Source organism: Contarinia nasturtii, unplaced genomic scaffold, assembly GCF_009176525.2.
Source record: "Contarinia nasturtii isolate CC-2019 unplaced genomic scaffold, AAFC_CNas_1.1 Cnas_scaffold_1964, whole genome shotgun sequence".
NCBI lineage: Eukaryota > Metazoa > Arthropoda > Insecta > Diptera > Cecidomyiidae > Contarinia > Contarinia nasturtii.
Window position 1 is genome coordinate 1,298,002 of NW_022199294.1, and position 25,721 is coordinate 1,323,722.

Sequence of the window (25,721 nt, forward strand, 5' to 3'; positions counted from 1 at the left end):
TTCCGACGATTCAGTCATTTCAAAAGTAAACGTCGAATGTGCAAAAAACAGCACCAGAATCAAACTAAAATATACTTTATTCCACATATTTTAAAAAATTCTTGTAACTTGAAAAAAAAATGTTGTGATTTTGATTGTAATAAAAATGTGATTTCAAATTTCACATCGATCTTTCTCCCGACATGTTCAAACGTCGACTGATTATACTTGTCAACTATTTATGCGAATTAATGCTATTCAAGAACGTGAATCATTTGATTAAAATCAAACCCACACAAACAAGTGACATTCTAATTGTGTTTGCTTGTAGCAAAATATCATTATGAGAAGAGATACGGAGTGTAAAAAAATGCAAAAAATGTAATATAATTGCTATTATTATCATGTCAAAATTGTTGTTTATTCTCGGCCTTTGTTGTCCCAAATAAATAAAGTCTCGCTTCATCGCCAGCCAAGTGCAAACAATGGATGAATTCACGTTTCTGCTACACGTGATTATTATGTGTGAGTTATTAGTTTTGCGCACAATCAATAATCACCTTTGATATTCGTCAAGTACTGATAAATATGGTCAAATGATTTGAACTAATTATAGAGCAGTAAATTGCATATTGGAGTGGCAAACATACAAACTGGCCACTAAAAAAGTGGGTGCTTCTTACTTTGTAGTGAAAGCATGCATTTTTCAAGTGGCTACATTTTTATGCCCTTTTTTGATAACAAAACCGTATAATATCATGTACAAATACAATAAATGTTGTTAAATATTTTTTAATGGAATTTTTCCTATAGCTTCAACCGATTACGTTGATGAATGCGAGACTATATTACGATTAAATCGGTCTATAAATAATTGTTTTCGACTGTTCACACTTGATTACAACTGAAATAAATTATTTATTATAAATTCAATGAATGCTTTGTTCCTATTTCTAGTTATTTTTTTGTTCCTATTTCTAGGCGAAAAATGCATTTTGTTTATATCTATGTGACATTGTGATTGACACTGTACTAATTTAATTCAGACTAATTCGTGAACCGAAGTACAGGATCACTGGTTCAAAGGTCACACAAACGGTTTATTGAAATCAAAGCAGAATTATGACGTTAATTGTTTTTGTTTTTAATTTATATAGATAATTCAACTGCAATGTGCGATTGGTATCAGAAATGCGCAGAGATGGCCAATCGCACGCTCAGTGCGAAATTGTTAGTTCAAAATTGAGTTGTTTCTTGCACTGAGTTTGTACACACACTTCAAATCGACGTTGGAGTTTGCACACACATTTTGAATCAACGTGACTCTCACTTGAGCTTGCACTTTGACTCTCTTATTGATCGAGCTTAGCTATTATATAGAGACGTGAACTAGTATAAAGAAAGAACATATGAGGAAGAGGTGAAAAAGGAGAATGTGAAAAGAATAAAAGTGCGGCTTACCGCACCCAGTACAAAACGCGGTTCGCATGTTTACAACGCTCGATTCTGGTAGCAGTGCGAACGTTGCTCAGAGAACTCGGTGCGCTTTGCCATCTCTGGAAATGCGTTTGTTTTTATTCAACACCACAAACGTGGTACATTTGATTGCACGTATCATTAGATTAACGCAGTAAAAAATGTCCCCCATTGAGATTTATATGTATGTGGAGAAAGTGGCATTGAAAATAATGGCAATATTCGATGGAGCAAGGAAAGTCTCGTATCGAAAATCTCGATTATATTACCTTATCAGTGTGTGAAGCTTGCAAAATGAGTGGAGACGAAAGCTTTTTCCACGCATATTCAACTTGGGTAAACATTTATTTTTCGCATCATTACAGTTTTTTTGTGGTTTGTGTTTACAGAATAAAAAATTGGGTAAATAAAAGAAAATGTTGTATGTTAAATATTTACAAAAATTAACAGTTTAACAAACTTATTTATCTTTTTCTATTCATTCTTTTTTATAGCGGTTTTTTCATTGTTTTTTATGTTTGGCTATTTTCTGTAACGATATAAAAATATAATTATTGTTATTGACCGATTTCCGCGAAGCTATGGTTACTTTGTCCATCAATTAGATTATATATTTCTCCTTGATTGAGAGCATACTGACCCTACTGATGATAGTGTTTTTGTTCTTTGAAATAGATTCGCGTGTCTTTGGTTCATGAACTTCATGTAAAAAAACTTAAATCAGAAGAGTGGTAAAACAGCTTCTCAGGCAGTCACTTTGTGGTTAAGGGCAAAATTATTCAACCAGAAATTGTTTGTGACAGCATCAAATCCGAAAATAAATTTGTCCGCTGTGGCAAAATAAATGAGAACTTAATGGAATAAAAACACTCAAGAGCGTACACATTGAATTTTGTTATCAAAAGTAGCGGTTGCGTGCATGTCATGAGACTTAGTATTACAAACGCATTACACACGATATTTGCAATATGTGCTTGTAAAGTTTTACGAATTAATCTATATTGATCAATATAATATGATTTTCGGTTCGAAATTCACTTTTCCGTGAGAGAAAATCACGCAATCATTAAAGATACAAATCGTTGTGCCAAACTTTGTGTATTGAAACTAACTAAAATATACAAACTTAACTAAATACAAAGCAAACATTAGATAATGGTTTGCTTAGGTTCATAAGGAAGATTTGTTGAAGATGGCGTGTGTGTGTATTTGTGCACCAATTCATAGAGATGATACAATGAACTTGTGAAGGAATTAAATGAAAGACTCTATTTGAATGGAAACAAAGAAATGACTGAAAAAACAACAGTCGGAAAGTATAAAACAGGAGGCATTCTGTCTTTGAATCTGTTTTTTATAAATAAACGCACAATTTTAAACAATATAAGTCTTTCATTGATCCGCTTAGTTTGAACGAGAAACATTTTTCTATTCGCCGTTTTTTCTTTCATTTCCAATTCCTTCGCTGCTGCTGCTACACCATTCAAAGAAAAACTATTTGACTTTTATCTTCGTTCTTCGTTGTATTTTTTTTTTAATTCTCAAATTTTCCACCATTTAAACAGCCGTTCATAGCTTGTGTGCACTGACCGCAACCATCGTAAAATGTGGATTTGCAGAAAACAACACTGACAAATCACTGAAGTTTTGCTCTTTTTCTGTCGCAAAAACAGTCTGTTTAGTTATATAGTTGAATGTGAAAACATCAGTAAAAAAGTAGATAGAAAAAAAGCTGGAACGGGTTAAATGGTTGTTACAAAATTTGTTTTGCATTGTGTTGAGTCTATGGACGTTGTGTTCGGAAGTTTATCTGACCATCATACGTCTGCATAAGGGGGTTGAAGGATGACTTGTTTGTAATTTTCTTCAAGACAAGACGACTGCTTTCGCCTTTTTTTTCACTGGAATTAAATTTATGAAACTATGAACAGAGAAAAGTTTCAAAGATATTTCAGCCACACAAACATATTGTATGTATATAAAATCTGGAGACGAAGTGTAAAAGACAGACGACCAGATAAACTGAGATAAACCAATTGAAATATAAATCGAAAACGAAATAAAGTTTAATACAGTTTACAATAGCAGTTTAACTATTCGGTCAGTGATTCGCTTCAAAGCATTAATTTCGTTTTGGCAATTCAATAAAGATATCAATCGTGAACGACGCAACCAACGCGCTCGACGAAAACTTCAACTCTTACCATTTTATTGGCTTTATCCTGAAAACTTGTGAAAGTTTTTGCGAAAACCTTCGGGGCAATGCATTACATCTTTAGATTTGTAAAATGAACCAAAGCGGATTTAATGAAAATGAGGACAAAGCAAACTTAACTTGAATAAGACACAAAAGAAAGAAACCGCTACGATTTTGTTCTATGATTAGCCCTTTTTTTTACATATAAGTTGCTCTGTGCCAGTGCATTCGGCTGCTCATTATTCGGAGTAGAGAATGTTTAATATTTCACTTTTCAGCATTTGTGATCAGTGCAAAAAATGCAGTTTTTGTTTGTATTGTATAAACTCCATTCAAATAGTATCTTTTTTAAATTAAGTGTCTACATTCATTTGCAGAAAATGATTAAAAAAAACACCGAATACAACGAAACCAAAAGGCAAGGATAGAATGCATCCATTTTTCATACTTACCATATTTTTACACACTGCATTTTTTTGTCCTACTTGGTATATTAAAGCTGAAAACGAGGTTTTTACAGAATGGAAACATCGTCTATATTTATTTTGTTTCTTTTATTCATTTATTATACATATATCTATTTCGTAATTTACAAGTATTTGATTTTTGACTTAATGATAAATTTCTCATCCAAATCAACAATTATATGTTTTTGTTTCTGAAAATAAGAACATATGAGTAGACATGTATAATGGTTTTTTGTTAAAATTATTGAAAAAAAGATAGTTAAAATAAAGAGGCAAACGAATAAAAAAAATGGTTAAATCGAATATAATTTACTTATTTAAAAAAGAAACTTAGAAAATAGTTCGGATGTTTTGTGTTATTCAAGTGATGCGCGCACAAAGGGAAAAAGTATAAATGAAACTCGTTTGAAAATAAACGGTTTTTGTAGCGCCAAAACTTGAGCCCACTCCAACAACAAAAAGAGAAACTTCACTTACACACTACATTCATATGCGCAAAGGTAATGTAATTTGTAATTTGCATTAAAACTTAACTTAAAAATAAAATGTGTTTTTCGAGTGTGTATGGATAAATTACAATTTCATTTAACTATAAGAGTAAGAGCGGATCTCTCTTGTTGATCCTAGGTCATTATATATATATTTTTTGTTTCAAAGGCAAGACACAGAAATTCTAATGATATTCTCTCAAGGGTTCATTTTTTATCTCATGCTTATTTAGTCGATTTTCGTTTTGAATTTGAAAATCACATCGATTTATAAATCGAATGCTTAATCATCACATTTGGAAGATACACACACAGAATATCTGTTTGCGAAAGGGGAAAAATACAAAAAAAAAGAACGAGAAAAAAAGATGCTTGCACTAAATCAAAACTGGTTGTTTTTTGGTCGAAGTGCGCGCAAAATAAAAAAAAAATGATTAAGTCAATTGAAGAAGAAATGTTTAAATGAATTCAGTCGATTGGCACAATTGCAAAATGCACTACAAAAATCCAGACCATTCCATGGTGTTTGGAAGGGGGCCAGATGTAATCGGAACCAGAAACAACAAAAAGATGGGTCACATAAAGCTCTATAACGTGAGAATGATTTTCCAAAAATGGATTATTTTTTTTTTTTACATTTGACTTCATTCAAAAAATCACACATAGAATTTTAATTAGGTTGCATTATAACTATTTTTATATATCATCTGCAATATTTGTTTTTTCTTTTAAATTTACAATAGATTTTCCATTTTGTGGTAGTGTGGGTTTTGTATTTTGATAGCTTTGTTGATGAGAAAAAATAAACATGGTTAAAATTACGTGTACAACAGACATCAAGTTTATATACGTGGTAATTTTTCCATTCATAGTATTGTACAGTCAAAGTCATCACTTTTTTGTGCTGTTCAATTTTTATTTAATAATATAAATTACAATTTCATGCATCGACCGATAATTTGGTTCTGATCTTGTCTCTATGATTAAATTGATTTGCCAGTTTAAAAACACTCACTTATGCTCATGTATTTATTGCTACAGGGTAGACACCAGTGTAATGTAAGCAAAATAAATCATTTTGGAATCTTTTCGAGTCGAAGAAAATGACAAAAATGTTTCCTATTTTAATCGAAAAAAATATGCATTTGAGTAAGTGGCCGTTGTTGAGGTGATTGAAATTAAAAAAAAAAACGAAATTTGTTCATGGCATTTTTAGCTTTGCCCAAGGATATATAGCAATTGTATGCCCTTTTGCGCATAAATAAAATCCTTAGTCAGGCTTGAAAACTGATAATTAAAAATCAAAATATAAAAAAATGCAAAGAAAAAATACATAATTTTTTTTATCTAATTGCATACAATTTCTTACGAAACTAATTTTTTTATTACAAATTATTATTTTTTTTTTAATTTATTAATTTAGTTTCATCGTCGTGTTTTTTCTGTTTTTTCTTCAATCGGAAATAAAAATCAACTATATTCAATTCATTTTGACTTAATTAACATTCATCATTTCTTGCTTACAGACTAAAACTGTGTTTTGTTCTTAAAATGTGAAAGGATTTTTTTATGTCTCTTATTAAATGTATCATTTATCTCATTCAGTGGATGTACCATTTCATGCCAAACTATTTTCTACTATTTATTTGTTTTAATAGACACAATCCAAAATTCCATACAACATAATTCGTGAATGTATCGTGTGGTTTTTCTTTCTTTGTATGGTTGAATAATAAAAGTGTTCTATTTTCAATTGATGTGATTGTGTAGTATTTGATTATGATACAAAGTCAACAACAATTTTCAATATCAAATAGAATTGGAAACCGAAATTGCTCAAGCCGAATTATTTGTGTGAATGTGAGAGAAATCTATGAAATTCCAAATTCGGTTCGATCGATCTGTGAACTCGGTTAATTGATAGAGACAAATCTTGTATGTGTGTTTAATGGTCTTTTTTAGACTTCTGTGCCATCTTCGCATTCATCTTGAAATAGTTGATTGCCATCGGCAGCTAATTCGGGATTTTCGGTGATCGCTGATATGGTTGGCATTTTCTTTTTTGGTTTTGGCGGTGGTCGTGGCGGTACCTTTGATACCGACGTCGTCGATTTATCCGCCATACCATTCGTATTCGGATTATTATTGTTACTATTATTACTTAGATTTGTATTAGATGTGCTTATATTTGAAATTAGATTATTATTAATTGCATTTGCGCTAACTATAATTGGATGTGGTTCAATTGATTTATTGAATAGCAATTCGGTTTCATCGTTCATGCCGCTCAATTCGCCGCCATTCGGGAATATTTGTTGTTCCTGTATTGGCTCATAAATTCGTGGGGTCGCCGGCAATGGGCGATCTTTCATCGTATAACTTGGTCCGGCACAGCCCATTTGATCCAATGAACCGGACACCGAAACGGCCATCGGTTGGTGTTGGCATTGATGTTGCTGTTGTTGTTGCTGCTGCTGCTGCTGTTGTTGTTGTTGTTGTTGTGCTTTTTTTACACTCAATGCTGAATGGCCGCTGGCCGATGTTCGCAAACCAAGATTATCATAAATTGGATCGATGGCCAATTCTGTGGATATTGTTGATGTTGGCGATGTCGGTGGAAAATCGACCAACGTCGATGCAATCGATGGTGCCCAACTTGGTGTTCGCGGTTTACGTGGTATTGTTACATAACCTTGTTGTTTCATCATGATTGGTGCATACAATATTGGTGCCGGTTGAAATGGTGAACTGGTACGATTGATAATGGCCAAATTTCGATTTTTCGGATGTTGTAATGTTCGATAGCCGGCCTGTTGTACCGCATAAGCATTGTGCTGATATATTGGACTTGCGATCGGCGATTTAATGTATAAATTACATTCGGGAATATTTGTAATTGAACTTTGTGTCGACGATGATGGTGGATACCGTGATGGGAACGATAAAAGATCGGGCGGAAGATTTGTACCGCATCCATCATCAACAAATGTTGCGCGTGACCGTGGCGTTGTGTCCGACAAAGCGATTGAGTGCGTTTCGTCTTCAAGATGACCTGATTTGGAAGTAGAAAGGAAGAAAAATTAATGTTTTTATAAATGTCATGCTTATTTTTGTTTTGCTTTTTTACCATATGATTGTTCATCCAATAGTGTTTTCTTAATTTCCTGCGTATCATCAGATGGTATACTTTTACCATCAGTTTCACTTCGTCGCGGTGGTTTTTCAACTGGATTCACTTCGGTTAATAGACTCTTCTGCATTTCCATAATGACCGAACCTTCAAGCATCGAACCGTCTGTTGAGCGATCAACTTTGCTTGAAACCAAACCATTTTCACTGATCGAACCATTTTTCGAGTATTTCTTTACGCGACGACAATAACAGCATAAAATTAATACGATAATTATGAGTAATGTCAATAAAACGATGGCAATCAAACAGACGATAAAGAGTAAATTGGTTGGATTTGTGGTGGGAATGCCGGCAGTGCTTCCAATAATGCCCAATCCGTCGAGTGATTCCACAACAGGCGGTACAGCAACATGGATGTCAGCCTTTGCCTCACCACCAGTATTTTTTGCAACGCAAGTATACATGCCGCGATCTTCCGTTTTTACGCCAACAATCACAAGTTCGGACACATAATAATCGGCCGAATCACGTCGATTTGATTCTTCAGCATTGCGAATGGTGATTCGTTGATCCTCTGGATTCAATGGACGACTATTGTACATCCATTCGATTTGTGGTCTTGGCGAACCTTTCAATCGGCAAGCGATTGTCATATTTTCATTGGTCGCATCAATGGTTAAACCATCGTGTGGAAACACAATGACTGGTCGACATGCAAAATTATCGGGCGGTACATCGGTCCAAAGTTTGCCGCGCAAATTCATGGGCAAATAGCAATCGGTTGGCGGTGTATACAATCCGCGTGCAATTGCAAATTGTTGAAATGCTTGCAATTCACATGTACAATTCCATGGATTTTGATTCAATGTCAAACTGCGCAAATTATTCATACCACGAAATGATTCCTCTTTAAGAACCGTTAATTGATTATTCTCCAAATCGATTTCACGAATGGTTGACACATTCACAAATGTGTGCTGACTTATTGATTTCAATTCGTTATATCGAAAATCAACTTTGGCCAAAAAGCTCAAATTTTCAAACAGATTGTCGTCCAAATATTCGATTTGATTGTGTGTTACAATCAATACACGTAATCGTATCACGTCAGTGAACGTGCCCGGGTGCAACACTTTCAAAAAATTATTCGTTAAATCCATTTCGATAAGCAAATGCAATCCTTTGAATGCATCACGATGGATCTCTTGCAGTGTACAGTTTCGCATATAAATTTTATGCAAGTTCGGTAGATTGGCATCTTTAAATTCGTTCGATCGCAATTCAGGTATGACATTGAATGATAAATCGATCACTTGTAGTTCAACACTCATTTCACGTGGCACCGATATCAACGATGTATTTTTACAGTCGGCCTGTTTCTTTGACGAAATCCATTTACAATGACATATGCCACAATCAGTCATCCATTCGGCATCGCCAACAGATGGTTGGACCATCGCTAAAATTGCCGTAATCATGACAAATATGGATGTTAACGTCATTTTTGGTTGCATTGAAATTATTCCATATATCCTCAATGTTGCCATCATGTATGCTGTGTCCTCATTGGCTCAATTTAAATCTACGTTTCAAATTTTATGTTTTGGGTGTGTGCTTGTATATGTGTTTTTTTATTTTAATTTTTCGGTGCGGTAAAATTTCTCCTGGTAGTTCATCTGAAAATAAAAAAAAACATATAAAAAATTCAGTGTTTTTGTAACGAGAAAGAAATTACTATAAATCTATAATGCCTCAATAAACCAAATTACACCCACAAAAAACAATCCTTCAGAAAACGGATTTTTATGGTCTTTATCACCTACATGAACTTTACGTTTGTGTATGTTTAGATGCTTTGAATAAAAACAAAAGAAAAAACAGTACGGAGCATTACATTTGTTGTCGAGAATATTTTTCAAAAATTGTCATACTTCATGCAATGAATACAATATCTCTTTACTCGTATTTTTTAGTGGTGTATTTTATATATCCGTTGCGCATGAATAATGGATATACAGAAAAAATATTGCTTGGACCGTTCGGTCTCTTCTTTCATCTCTCCGGTTGCAATTTTTCGTGTTTCCATCTTTTTTTCGGAAAGCATTTTGCATAACAATGTGTCTATTTACCATGTGAAAGCGAGCACCAGCACACATACCTATAATAAGAAAACAACAATTTAACCTTCGCAGTTTTGGATGCTCTACATTGATGGTGTTGTTTTTATTCATCTTCTTTTTATTTTTGCATCACAAAAATATGGTCAAAAAATAGAAAATATTTAGCTAGCAGGCAGGAATTCGAACATGTGAATCGTACACATATTTATCTGGCATTTTCGAATTGGTGTTATGCTCTTCAAATCGCCAAACTTGCCATGAGCTAAAACTGTCTCTGTCACTTTCCGATAGCGTACAATATGTGCATCACTATTTCATAAATGTGTCGCAAAAATGCATTTAAAATCGCTACCTCCATTTCATTTTGTAGGGTTTTTTATGTTGGTACACATCCAAATATCAGAAATATACGGAAATATGCATATAATTTAAGTCGATTTAAAGCATGAAATGGTAACAACAATGCCACCGTAAAAATCGCTAAAATGTATGAACCGAGAGAGAGAGAGAGAGAGAGAGAGAGAGAGATAGGGAGAAATCGGAGCTAAATCATGCACATACATGTTTCTTCGATGCATATTTCATTTCAATGAATATTGCAAATACACTTGGAGCATAGCATGAATATGCCCCTTTCTCTCACTTGTTTGTTCAAATCAAAAATTTACTACACAAATGGGAAAATCCATGTTACACTTTTAAACAAGAAAAAGAACTAAATTTAATAAAGATTCGCGCACCGAATGCAACAATTGCATATTGTATGTATTTCATCCAATTTTATGTGCTCATGCATTTGATTAAAAGTTCTTTTTGACAGCAATAAAATTGTCACTTGAAAAATTAAAGGTGGGAAAATTGAGGTATTGTGGAAAATGTCAAAGCGAAAATATGACACGATATTTAGTAGAATGAGGCCTTTAATAAATTATGTTCCACAGTTGATGAACATAAAATGACGGATAATTAATACCGATATAATTTACAAAGCTTCGCACAATTAAACATACATGATCCCAATAAATAAAACCGAAACTCAGTCAGTTACGCTGAATGAAGTTGTTTTTGATGAAAATCAGAAGTTGAAAACATCGAGTGCATTAGATGTTTGTACAGTATCAAATAGCGTAGAAATATTAAATGAATAAAATAAGTGAAGTTACAATATTCATTTGATTTCTTGAAGAGCATTTTTCCTCTGTTCCTTTTAACGCATTGAATGAAAGCACGGATATACGAATTACGCTGTCTCAAACAGTTATGATACTCATTCGCCCCATATACAACTTGTTTGTTTCACCAACAACATACATCATACCGTGTACCACATGAATAGGTTCACTTCGGTTCAAATTTATAATTAACAAATGCGCTGAACCGAGTTATAAATTTTAATCATTTGCTGATTTTCTTCAGTATATAATTTTATAGAAAATTTTATAGAGTATTTCATGTGTTACAAAAGTTGATATATACCAATCGCAACAGCCAACCCAAACCAGAGACTTCTCATGTTAAGTCGAGAAAACTTTTGGTAAATTTTTTTCCCTTTGCCGCAAAATTAAAATAAAATATCTTGCCGCTTACGAAAGTTAAAAACAGTATTCCACAATGTTACGTCAGCTCTTTTATTCTATGTTGCCTGTATGTGTAAAGGATCTGAAACATATGATCATCGTGTTTATACTCTATTTTGAATAACCATAATCCAAATATGACTGAGAAAATATTGAAATAGTTAAAACATGAAAGTAATCTTTGAATAAAAAATGGATTTCATCAGGAGCAATCATATGAAGAATTGCATTTTCACTATGAATATAAAATGCATTCCACGAAAAACTCAACCAAGCATTAATTCTATGTGAGCATATGCGTGAGTGTAAAAAGAAAGTAATAAATCTGAAATCAGATTTAATTTTTAGTCTCTCTTCAACAGAAGTGAATTAAGACATATTAAATTTTGACAAATTTTGTTCGTCTATTTCTTTCGGAAGCTTTCTTGCGAAGAAATTGAAATCGTAACTAAAGATTCTGGTGTAGGTTTTTATGATTATTCTTCTCTTTGGTTTTTAGGGCATATTGGCGTGGTAGAATTCATTTGACAACATTAACACAATTTTTACAGGCAACCAAAAAAATTAAGTGAAATAAAACACAAAGGAAACCAGTTTAAATTTAGCGTAGAGAAAATCAATTTGCGCTTGTGCTTATTAACAATGTAAAAAAAGAGATAGTGAGAGGAAAAAATGACGCTTTCATTTTCAGCGAGAGAGAGAGAGAGTGTGCTTAAGCGATGGTTGAGGGGGTAAGCAAAAAGAAAGAATGCTGGTGGTAATGATATGGTTACTCTTTTTGTTGCATTGTTGCTATTAAAAAGACGGACCATTACTGAGTGGATGGTGTAATAATGGTTGGCGCTCTAACTATATTAATATCAATTATATACACGAAAGTGAATGCGACAGCAGCGGGCAAAAGTGGATGGTGAAAGCAAAACCGAAATAAGTACAACGCTTGTCAAAAGAAAAACAAAAGAATTTCAGAGAATGAATGGATTGCACCGAGCGGTAGCAACAGAACAAAATAGCATAGAACACAGAGGGGAAAGAACGAACTTTTTGTTTAATTGAAAAATAAGTGGAATTTTTCTTCATTCAGTTTCTTGAAGGCCTTGTTGTGTTTTTCTTTGTGAAACTTTGCACAACGGCGTTTTTTTTCAGCATGCCTTAAACATGAGCCGGCGGCCCACATGCTTTCCAACAAATGCTGCCTGAACAAACCGGTCAACGAAAGCTTCAACATATTTCTTGTGACATTTTTTTTTGTTCGCCAACTGAGCGAACGTTTTTCTGTTTTTCACTTTAACAACCATGTTACTTAAATCAAGGTACGAAAGTGAGCCGTGCATTTTAAACACACAACAAATCTTAGACACGTCTTGACGTTGATTATTATTCTTTGCAAAGAAATTGGCAAAAAAGACGATATAAATCTGTGATTTAAATTGCCACAACAAAAAAGTATTAAGCAAACACAAATCTGTCTGGAGAAATTTTAAAAGGGAAAAAATGGTTTATGGAAATTTTAAAACCACGCATAATTTCATGATTAAAACAATCCTTCAACTTGAAACAACTTTGAAACATTTTGTCTTTTTATCGTTTTTCTCTCGTTTTTCAATTGGATCTTTCAAAAGAACAACTAATTTTTTTTATATATTATCATAAAGCATCGCATAATGTTGGATTGCTCTCCGGTTTTATGTCATCATTTCAGTTTTATTCCATTTCTTAGCTTTGAATGTTTTTATTAATTAATACAGCTTTGCTCAAAGTGAAAGCGAATCGCTTTCGAAATTACACCCTTTGTCAAGATGCCAATATTCTCGGTATTTCAATAAAAATGGCCTGTTTCATTGAAGATAATTGAATTATTTTATCGTAAATAATGTTCATTCATTTCATGTTCTTTTTTTATCGCTCATTGCCAGATATTATTTGTGAACCATCTGATGTGCTTGCTTGGGAAGTTTTTTATGATTGGCAGTGGCAACAAATGAGTGATTTTTTTTTTTTTTTCTTCTTATGAATGAAGTATGGTTTTCTTCATTGAACTACAATTATGAAACGCTGGTAAATATACTGCGTATATAATGTTAAACTATCGAAGTATATTGATTTTCAACCTCTTTTTTATAAAGTAAAATCCAGTCGCTTATCGATTATTTCAATACAAAATATTGATAATTTCAAACGCATTGCTGCTTATAAATTGTGAATAACTTACTCACAGCATAAGTTTGGAGAGTGATTAAGAATGGGTTTTGTATATTTGCTTATGGTCAAATATTGTTCGAAAAACATTTGAGCATTGAGTGTAATTTCAAAATTCACAGCACTAACAACAATAGCATTGTGCTGTGTTGACTCATATAGTAAACTGTAACGATATTAAACATAAATTTTGTTTAAATAAAATACAAAACAACAATGGGTAGTCGTGTTATGCAAGAATACTATATCGATGTGCTTGGCAAGCTTGTTGAGTGAGTTTAAGTTTTTGGTATTGAATGTGAGAGAAAATCAAGTGGAAAATGTATCAAAATATTGGTCTTTTGGTTTTGTGTGAAAATTGAATAGATTTCGTAATAGAAACATGTGTGAATATGGCCCTTGATTTCTCCCTCAGCGCTTTACATATGCCAATTCCATAAACACAACATTCTTTGCGAGAAGTATATCGTAAATTAAATAAAATGAATGATCGTCAAGGGTATTTCTCTCTCTTGGTGTGTGTATCACACTCATGCACCGGTTGCACTGTTTGCCATATATCCGAAATCCAAAACGAAAATGCGACAAATACCATTTAGGCACTGCACTTGCACCTCATACACGACCACCAAAATGAGGTTTACTTCGGCAATCCGTTATACACTCAGAGAGTATTCATGAAATAATATAAACAAAAATCCAATATGCAAAATTCCATAACAAATTCTCATAGAATCACCATGGATGAATTATCGTGAAATAATTACGTACACCGTTTCGTTTGTGTGTGTGCGAGAGAGAGAGAGTCTCGGTTGCGAGAAGTTGTGCGTATTTTCCATCTTGAATTCCGGTAAAATAAATGAAAATTTCAAATGTATGCAGCCAGAATGATCTGACTCTGATGTAAAATTTGCAGCAAAAACACACCGGTGACTAGAGAAAGCGGTCGGCAAATGCACACACATTCATTTCAAGTACATACAGATTCGATGTATGTTTGCAAATTCAGTCCGTATGTTTTTGGTTATCACTATAGTTGTTGGCATCACCAACGGATATAACAATGTACGTTTCCAACTTTGAAATTTATTCGACACTTTGAATGCACAAGATTTCACATTGGAGATTTCGCACAGGCTACAAAATGAAATGCACAACCAAAACTCCGGCACTCGCATGTATCGTGGATTTATCATTTATCCATTGCAAATGGCATTGTTGTGATTCTTCAACTTTTTGCTATGGTTCAATGTTCGTATCGTTCACCGAGCGAGAGTGAATTGAGAACAAACCGTTTTGTCATTAGCATTGATTTTAATGGATTCTGATGAAAAATTCCATGTGAATGACGTTGCCACATGCACATTGCACCAAATACAACTTTTCAAACATTCGACTTCTATACATATAGTTTTGTATGCAATGGGATTCATTGGTAAATATTTATAACATAAATTGGTCTTTAAGTCACTATTGTCCCCTATGATTTGCATGAATTTCATCTCCACCAGTTTGCCGTTGCATTCAATATCGTAGTAAACATTTTATAAATGCAGCTTAAAATTGTTCATTTGTGCATTTGATTTTGTAACCGCATGACTTTCACAAACAAAACACTAAATGTTTGCACATACAGACACACACAAGCATTGCGGATAGATCAAATGCCGCACATTCAGAACTTCTGTGCAAAGACCAATCATAATTTTTTCTCTCTCTTCTCTCGTTCGTGTATGAAGTGCAAGCGAAACACATGAAACCGCAATATAAATTATTCCTTTGTTTTCATCGTTTTTCGCCACAAATTATGTGTAGTCGGACGCATCCCCCATCATTTTGGTTTTTGTTGTTTTCTCTGTTTCATACCTTTTGATCGATACTGAAATTCTCACGCCCAAGGAACGCAATAACGATGAACCATGATGTGAAAACCAATAAATTGAGTCAATTCGAATGCGGGGGTAGATTGAAGAGAAACTACAACCCAATCGCATTTGTTGGCAGGAAACCCAAACATGATTTATTGCATAATAACTTCAAGAGGTTCGATTTTTTTTCGCATTTGTTCGCCTACAGAAAATGCCCAATAACGACTTGTTTGGACTTGTTTGGATTCGTAGCTAAAATGTAAACAAGTTTGGATATTTGCATTTTTTTCGCTCTCTACATAACTCTGCTATCGTGTGTGCACGCATTTGAATCTATAATGGCATAACATAGGGCAAATTATTGGCAATATGAGTAATTGGCTCGCGTTCTAGATAAATCAAAATTTATTTTCTAAAGCCTATTATTGACTTCGAGCAATTGAGATATACCTTTACGGTGGTTGTTATTTTTTTTTCATCGCCGTGAATGAGTTTAGTCATGTGAGAAGACCATTCGTTTTGTCCCGATAATGGGCTCTCAATCATCAAAAAAAAAAAAAATGAAACAACAACAGCAATAAATTTAATGCTTTGACCGAGAATTGACGTAATTATGCGCTCGTCAATAAAAACATCATTCATTGGCAGCTCGTTCCAATTGAAACAACGTAATTTATTTTATCATCGAAACGCAGACACTTTCGTTCGGAAAACAACGTGAGTGGATATATTAAAATAATCAATATCCTTGGAACTTTGCAGCCGATACCACTTTTGATTTGGAACAAACTTTTACAAACTGACTCCAACAGTCTACGTCGCTTTCACATGTGGGTTGCTTGTTATGCATTCATGTTGGGGCGTACGTGTGTTTCCTCTCTCCAGTATAATTCGATAGGTGAATTTAAATGTTTCTTCGTGAGAAAACGGAAAATTATAGCCAACGAAATAGTTAATTTCAGCACACTCGAAAAGCATTAACGGACAACACTTGGAGACACTCGGTCATTTATTTTGTATATTAGATGGTGGTGCTTTTCAGGTATTTTTTTCGTCTATACACACATTTATGATTGCTGAGATTCCATATACTCTACGGAAATAATTCTTCTCTTTTGAAACGCGACTAGACTATTCAGACTGCGGGCATTATTTCAGACATTGAATTAACCCCTCGACTCTTCTAACTCTTCAACCGTCAAATTTTATGTGTATTGAATTCAATTGCAATGAAATGTGTCTGTTTATTTTGGCATTTCATACATAGCAAACGTAAAATGAAGCCGAATGTTCTACATTATTTTTGTGTTGTGACTAAACAATTTTGGCATTACTCTTGATTCACCGCAACCATTCAGACGGTCAAATGAGCTTAAGCTTTTATTCAGTGCGTCGCATTTGGAATTATTTACTTGTGTGATTATGTCAGTAATTCACCTTTCGTTGCCACTTTTTTTTAACCATTCAATTTTCTTTTAATTCATTGGAACCATTTCCGAGACAGAACGAGATAGAGATAGAGATAGAGAGAGAGAGAGAGAGAGAGTGAGAGAGAGAGAGCAAAAGATTGAGAGAGTCTACGATTGAGAGAGAGATAGAGAGAAAATGAATCTAAAAAAACTAATATCTCGCCTGACCCACTCAACTTTGACCACAATGAGTTTGCTGAAATGTGCAATTTTCACAATCTTTTTTCCACATCTTCTGATTTATATTCTATATACTAGACACACAATCACTATTATATACGATTTTCGCGTTTCACGTAACCTTGGGTCCGATGACTCATGAATGGTATTTATATTAAAGTTGAATAAAAGCACATAAAAACACAATGAAATACAATGGACAGCTGAAAATTATGAGGATTCTTTATCATTTTTGTTTCTTTGTTGAGGTTCAGTTTATGGTATCAAAATAAGCTCACTGGTTGGCCAACATTTTTTTGTTGAAGGGTAACAAACGAAACAAAAAAAATTGGCTGCTTATTTTTGCCTTTGATAATGCGGGAAAAGAATGCAATAAAATGTGAAGGTGATGACATAGGCCAAAATGCTTGAGACTTTTATTTCTCAATATATCGATTTCAATAGAAACATTGATTAAATCGAAGATCCGGCCAGAAGCACTTAAATCACATAAAATGGCCAATAAATTTCATATTACATCACGTTTTAATAGAAGGCTAACGGCAATCGTTGCCAGCACACACGACAAAAGTATAGTGAATGTGTCGCTGAAGAAATTTAACGAGCTTCAGATTCCAATCACACAAATGAAACAGAACTTCCGACCAATCATCAACGATGTTCGAAAAGATTCGGTATCTAAAGAGAGCTTTATGCGGGATTTATCGTTAAACCGTACTTTGTCATGTAAAAATCGAATAAAGAAAAAATGACTCGTAAATAGCAAATCCTGATGACAACTCGTAAAAACAACTCCAAAACCAATTCGTAGATTCGTAGTTACAATTAAAAATGGGTAATGAAAGTGCTATCAATTTTTCAATTTTATCGGAAATCGCTTCTAAATCAGAAAACTTTTGTTGCATCCCTACATTTTGCCCCTAGTCTATTTGATTTTCTCGCTCGGAAACGCGCAACACACTCAATGGAGCAGTCAACATATAGCCGAATGGCAAAAAAAGGAACACCAATACAGCTTCGGGGCGAGATTAATGAATAGAACCAGTTGGCGCTTGTGTTAATTAAACTTCAATCATGCTTTGTGTAGTGGATTCATCTGATTGCACAATGACTTTTCATTGGGCTACTTTTTTTTCTCCATCCATTCCCATGTGTGGAAAGAACAATGCTGTGTGAGATGAGTTTTATGCACTCAATAATTGGATTGATAGCATCTCAATGCATTCGATGCAACGCTCCAATGTGATATTTGTTCTTTTTCCACATTGTCTCACACATTCTATATATTGTCAATGAAATTAGATTTTCCAACAGTTTTCTAGCTCATCTTTTTCAATATAAAACATATTTCTTTGATTTTTTTATTCACAAGCATTCCTCTGTATGCTTGATAAATTGAGCTAGATAAATAAACGAAGCAATTTTAATGTTATATTTGTGCCGACATCTCTGGGGCATCTTGACGTTAATTTGTTCATATAAATATAACCGTTATAATTATGTGGTGCCTGAACGTAACGTTTAAAATGAAATTGTTAACACTTGTTGTGCAGTTTATGATGCAAACATTTCTTCGATTTTTTTGTTGTTGTTAAAAACCGTTCAAAGCGTTCAAATAATAATGAGAAATTCTAAAAACTTTCAAACATGTTGTGTCGCATGAAAGTTTTACTTGAACATGTTTGATGGAAAAATATTTGCACAAAAATAGTTTTTCTAATTGAAAAATTGTTGAAAATGCAGTGTTGAATGTCAACTTTGTGTATGCAAGTTTCTCCAAATGAAAGTAAACTCATTTAATATATCTACTCATACCCTGCGTGTGTTTGCATTTGTGATGCAGAATAGGTCTTGTACGGTCTGTAACAGTGTTCAGTTGCATTAGTTTTGGAATATGGTGCTTCTTATGCTTAAATGAAAAATTGTTGTGTATGTGCATGTGTTTGCGGTTTTTGCACTGAGGCAAAATGAATTTCTCATGCTCTCTCTCTCTTTCTTTTTAACTCGTTCTTCTCTTCCTCTCCTTCTTCAACTCTTATGCTTCTCAGACTCTTTTTAGATTCCGTTTATTGCAATGGGGTCATGAAATTTGCACAAATTTGTTAAGGAATATAGTGAACATTTCTGCAATTTCGAAAAAGGAGCAACTGAAAATGCAATTTGAGAAATGTATAGCAGTTGTCGTTTTGTGAGTTTTCTCTAATACGCTTTTTAGATGTTCATGAGACCTATACTATTGTGAAGGAAGAAAAAGTATGCTCAATATTCTACAAATCCTGAAAAGGGGCTAAAGTAAACCCCCCAAAATCCTGATGTCTCCATATCAATATTATTGCAATTAGATTGTGTTTAGCATTTAAAAGAAAACGACAAGATTCCACTTCGCAGCAAAACTGTTTGCATATTCCCTCAGAATTTCACCATTGCAGCGAGGTCACCGGCAGTTTCCTTTTAATTTATGACATTTGTAACGACTTGGCGCTGTTGTTGCCCTAGTCAACCTATTATGTGATCGGAATCTAATGATGGAATTTCACTTTGGTGATATCTTCGATGCAAAATGTGGGAAAATGCAAGCAGAGACAATTATGCGAAGCATAGTGAAAATAAACAGTGTTTAGGTTTGCCGAGTACATTAAAAGCGAATTACGTGATTTTTCACTATTGAAATTCCGGCAACAACGCCAACAACATCGGCATTGTTTGCTAAATATGTCAAGTGATATTGTACATATCAGATACATGCACTATGCCATTTTTGTCAACAGGCAACCAAACCAGTGTGTACGACCAAATATAGTTGAATGAATTCTATCTTGTTTTTCGAAATAATTTCATGTTTAAGGATGGTAAACATCTGTGTGTTGTGTGTAGGTTGTTACCTATCGTTTGAAGTAATAATATTGCATCCGGAGCCAGAGACGAAAGAATTTCCATTATATTGTGTATGGCATGAAAAGTGGCACTGAAGTTCCGTTCGAACGAAATGGGTGGCATATTAAACCTTATCAAATATGTATTTTTCGGAAAGTTCAATCTCGGTAAACATCTTTAAATGCGCGATACCAGTAATGACAAAGTAACAAGGAACTTCAGGCGACAAGATATTAGTAAAAATAAAAATACCAAATTACAAACAATTTCTATTGAAAACATTTGAGAGTAAACGTTTATGCAAATGACGTGCAATGTTGTGTATCTAAAATTTGGCTTTGTGTGTATGTGTGTGTTAGTTGAGAAAATGTTTACATTTGTTGTGCTTTTCAAATCAATTGTTTACATTCTGCAATTTGCTTTGTCCTAGCGATGCATTTGACTGTAGTAAGTGAATATTCTTGAATCTTTCTCAGAGTTTTCTTTGCGGAATGCAATAAAGTTGCCCACTTTTCTTGTGAACGCCAAACTTTCAAAAGTTTTTCGTTTTTATGGTGAAATAAAGCTGAAACTTACTTATTATCGAATGGATTTACTTGCTATTTTTGCAACACTGTTCGCACTCTGAATGCAGCCAGCTCTATAAATGAACAGCACGAATGCTCTCTCTCTCTCTCTATTTTTCTTCACGTGCATTACCTTAATCAGGTGCATTTGAAATCGTCAAGAATATCTGTGTACGCTTTGAAGTGGAATTGGATGTAATAATTACACTTTATTGTTGCTTCGCAAGCATTTTGCTGCGAATGAAGTCATCAAACGGTACACAGCAGACAAAACATGCATCCAAAAACATTTCAATACATTTACGCTGACGACGAATCGCGTTCGTCTCCATTTTGACGAGCGACAGAGAGAAAGGGACAGTGTGCGTGAGAGAGAGAAAGAGAGAGAGAGAGGAGGGGTAGAGGGACAGAGATGGGGTAAAGGGATAATTAAAACTTTTTAATTTGATTTTATCATTGCTTTCAGTGAACTCAACCATTTCATTTGTAATGACGATGGCGAAATGGCTCAGATGAGATGTGCAGTAAAAATGTGGACGGCAAAATGGTTCGAACAATGAAATCATTAAATGCATTTATACCAAATATGGATGTATGTATCTCAATAGCAAAAATGCAACAAAATCAACAATGTCACAAACTCTGTCTGCCAGCTAATTTGATAAATAGTGCAAACAAAACGGAACAAAAGTGGTAAAAGATTAAAAATAATTGTATAAAAATAGTCTGGAACTATAGTTGGCACGTTTAATTGGAACGATAAGTTTTCTTTTACATTTCTTGTCTTCATTTTGTCGAACGATATGAGTTGATTGGAGCTTTGCTATAAATAATTTTTCAAATGTCAAAAGCGACACAGAAAAAACGAAACATATTTCACGAAATGAAGACCCTTCTGCAGTTGAATTCAAATAATTTTGTCAATTTGTATTGTGTTTTTTTCCCTTCTCCATCTCACTTTTTCTCGAATATTTCACATGGTTAAAATGTATCATTTTTTCAAAATGCCAGTCTCTTTATTTTCTCATTATATCCAAACGGTTCATGTTCTCATTATGCTCATTTTGTTGCCTGCGAGATGACAATATCAACAGGTATTTAATTTCAGCTTGTGTGCTTTGCGTTTGGAGTTGGAATTTTTGTTTTTGTTCTTAGTTTTAGTGTAGCTTGATAAAATGCTGTGTGGCGTCGCACGTACTATACAAAATAAGTTTCGCACACAAATTTGGTGCAGTCAACTTCTTCTCTGCAGCTATTTTCTATTTCTTGTTATTGTAACTTGTTTAATTATTACAGTTTGGCTAAACTTCCATTATTGTTTTTCTTTCGTTTGTAATTTTCTTTAGCACGATGAACAACATGCACACAGACATTAATGCTCATTTTATCTCGTTGAGGTGGAAATGCACCATATTCGCTATTGCTGTATTATGAAGCAGCCCCACAAATGAAAACATAGAATCGAGAAGTTGAGGTGGAGAAAAGCGAGTAAAATGATCGGAATGTCATGCAATGGTAAAAGTTTTTGCCATGAACAGAGAAAAAAGAGCAACAGACGAATGGTGCTGCTTAATTAAGACCACGTTGTACTCTTGTCACTTTATCGTCAATGTGTTTTGGATGAAAATTCACATTGAATAACTAATTTGATAAATCTGCTGCACAACCGACACGAATTGAAATCATATACGTGTTTTGTCTGGTGGATTTTGATATTTTTAGCAAGTGAAACTAATTTAATTGACTAGAGACAACTAAAAATGTTCATTGAGTTATTTACCAAGACGAGTTCATTGACGGTCCATTCTATTCGCTTTTGTTGCACATACTTCTGAAATCATTCTTTGGTTTTTGCATCAATGTTATACTTTTGGATAGTCGAGATGAGTCGGAGAGATTGTTTTCACTTGTACAATGGCCACAATGAACTACTAAGTATATGAAAATAGGGAAATGTTTTCATCACGTATGCTTTATGGCATCGAACACACATTCGAAATGTTAGTTCTATTCTCTTCAAGGTATTCAATGAATTTTTAATTTAATTTTTACTTGACATAAAGGAATCACTCTTTGAAATTGCATCCAAACGCAACATTGATGAAAGAATGCACACTTGAAACGTAATTTGCTCAAGAGGAAGTTGACTTTTCAACTATTTTCTAAAGATTAGCATCTCTCTCGTTTGTCACAAAGGACACTTTTGAGTTGAAAGGGAACACCAAACTAAAAACTAAACAATGGAATTGTTTTTCGGAACATGAAGATTTTGAACGTATAACAAATATCTTTATTTCAAATTCTAAGAAATATATTGACTTGAATAAATTGAGAACATTTTTGGAATATTTTGTTCTTAAATTGAATTCCTCTAAACAGCATATATCAATGCATATTTTCGACATATTCTGAGTCTCAATTGAATGAATTTACCACCAGTGGATGTGTTGTTGATGAATTTGAAATATTAATACCCAAAAGGCAATATACATTGTGAAGTCAGCCATGCATTGAATTCATCACAGGGCGGAAATGTCATAGTTTTTGTGTTCACACGTTTGTGAACGCGAGCGCCCCATTTCATATGAACAATTCAATGCAATTCAACAAATTATTTCCAAACTAAGCTGTGCGCAAGGTTTGCCAACATTTCCACCCTTCGGAATTAATCAACAATGAATGTCCTTAGGCAAGTAAAATTTATTCCAATCACAATGATGAAATGCAATCGAAATAATGCCTTGAGTGTCAAACACATGCAGTGATTCTGCATGCATATATTTTCATACTAAATAATGAGAAAACAGCACTTCACTCGAATGTCGTTAGAGATTGCATTGATGATATCAGATTGATCTACTATAAAAATACAAACAATAAATGCAAACCTGAAATTCGAAACAATGACGCCATTTAATGTAATCTCGATTTCAATCGCTCATAAAGAGATACTGTTTTTTTAAGCTATTGAATCTTCGATTGAAAACGTTTACGTGCACACTTCACTGCATGCCTTTGGACATGCACTACAAACATGACAAGCTTTCAGAGAAAAATAAATGCTTCTTTGCAAACTAAGGGGTTTTTTGAGAAAGAAAGAAAGAATTATATTTCAGTCTTTGTGAGTATAACAAATACGATATTTGTGATGATGACCAATTACAAAGTAGTGTTGCTGACATTTCAATGGTATTTCAGAATATATTTGTATCGTATTGGCACCTCTGAATTGTATTCATCTGTGAAATGTTCACATCCATCGATTTGATTCGAAAATCTATAGAATCACATCCGGTATCTATTTTTGTCGCTCGAGTGCATTCAGGTATATTGCTTCATTTTTTGCAGCAGCATGTTTGTTAAAATGTATATTATCAACGCTGGCATCTGAATAAAGTGAGAGAGAGAGAGAGAGCAATCTGAAGTGAAATATTCATTGGGGTCCTGTTTTGTAATCCATCATCACTCAATTGCTATGACAGAAATGGAAGCACTGTTCAACAATGCTATCATCGCTGCTTAAATATTCGTTGATAAAATATTCATGTGAATGTCCAATTTCATTATTATTTTCCGATGAAAAGAAATAGGGAAACAGAATGTTTTTGATTTGCAATCGTGTATCAATTTGATAGTATACTATCAAATGTATTTTTGCACTCTTTTTTGCGAATGAAACACATTTTCATATTCAAACACTTTGTTAGCTTTGTGTTACATTGATGTATCAATGCCGAGTGTCGCTTCAATTTAACAATAATCACACAAACCAGGCGCCATTTTTATTCTGAATCACGCTTTTTGAATGTTAAATTGAATGTCCTTTGAGAAAAATGAAACTTTGATTCAAATTGATTGTCCTTTGGAAAATGTGTACGCCAAGAGCAATATCAGCATAATGGATATTTAAAAACAACCAACAAATACTGTCAATGTAAACAAAGTACTCAAACTATCAAAGGAAATACGATAGGTATTCGAGAGAAAATTTATTTCGATAATAAACTGTCGAAAATACGACGCCACAAAATTGTGAATTAATAAAATGCCATTGGTGTTGTTATTATATTTTCCGACAAAACAAACGCAGCGCACCCAAAACGAGCAAAACTTTTTCAATTTACAATATTTTATATCGAAAATCTGTGAATAAGTACATAATTTTGTTGCACACAAGTCACACTTTGGCTTCACAAAATGTGCACGATTGGAAAATCACGATTAAACTGTACGAAAGCAACAAAAATACAACGAAATTGAGTTTGTTTTTGTATTTAAAGCATAGATTTCTATCGAAACATAAACCGGAATATTCATGATCAGAACTGCAACGAAAAGCATTCAACATTAGCCGATGCCAAAAACAGAGAGAAAACAACGAACATCAAACGTCTTTTTCGTTTCTTTTTTTCCACAAATAGTAAATGTGGTGTTTGCATATTTGGATGTAAGTTGTGTGTTCAGTAGAGAAGAGAAAAATGTCTAATGCATACAAATATTATTGTGTTCTCAACTAGTGCTTAGATGAGTTTTGCAAGAATTTTTTGTTGTGCGGATTTGTCGAATTCCGTCTTACAAATTTTTTTGGATATTACAAAGAACTCAGGAAATGATTTTGTGTTGTGTGAAGAGTTCTCAAAGACGACAGTGTACATTGCCAACTGCGGTAAAATGTATGGACAATTTCATCCTTTAATATCATTTCCAACGGTTGATGCCTTGGGTAAGACAAGATTTGCACTCTGGCAAACATGACATAATTTAGTGGCAATCGACGAACTTTTTCACCGACGAAAACCAACACGAGAAAATAGAAGAACAATAGAAAACCAGATCGATTTGTTAGCACTGCATTAAATTGCACATAAATTGAGTAAATCGATTGTTAATGTTTTAAAATGGTAACTCGGGATATCGATAGAATGTACTTTTTTTAAAAAAAAACTACACACATGAAAACAATTCACTGAAATAGTTTTACACAGTTTAAAATACACATGGATGCATTCCGAATTTTCTGTTACTGGAAACTGTTCAACTAATTCCATTCGATTAGAATCATTTCCTTGCCAACTTTCATCGTACACCGCATCCCCCCTCAAACACTCTTAGAACAAATGGAATGTTGC

At 33.8% G+C, this 25,721-nt stretch overlaps 1 protein-coding gene across 3 annotated transcripts in view; it reads right to left on the reverse strand.

Annotated features, from left to right (window-relative positions):
- Positions 1–4,362: 4,362 nt before the first annotated feature.
- The window catches only part of LOC116347548, a 244,078-nt gene continuing 222,719 nt past the window's right edge, over positions 4,363–25,721 (reverse strand). For all 3 annotated transcript variants that reach the window (XM_031778169.1, XM_031778170.1, XM_031778168.1), the window contains 2 exons: positions 7,735–9,415; positions 4,363–7,659 (listed from right to left, as the gene is read on the reverse strand). In XM_031778169.1, coding sequence (XP_031634029.1) covers positions 6,566–7,659; positions 7,735–9,289 — 2,649 coding nt within the window. In that variant the 5' untranslated portion in view covers positions 9,290–9,415 and the 3' untranslated portion in view covers positions 4,363–6,565. The remainder of the gene's footprint in view (positions 7,660–7,734; positions 9,416–25,721) is intronic.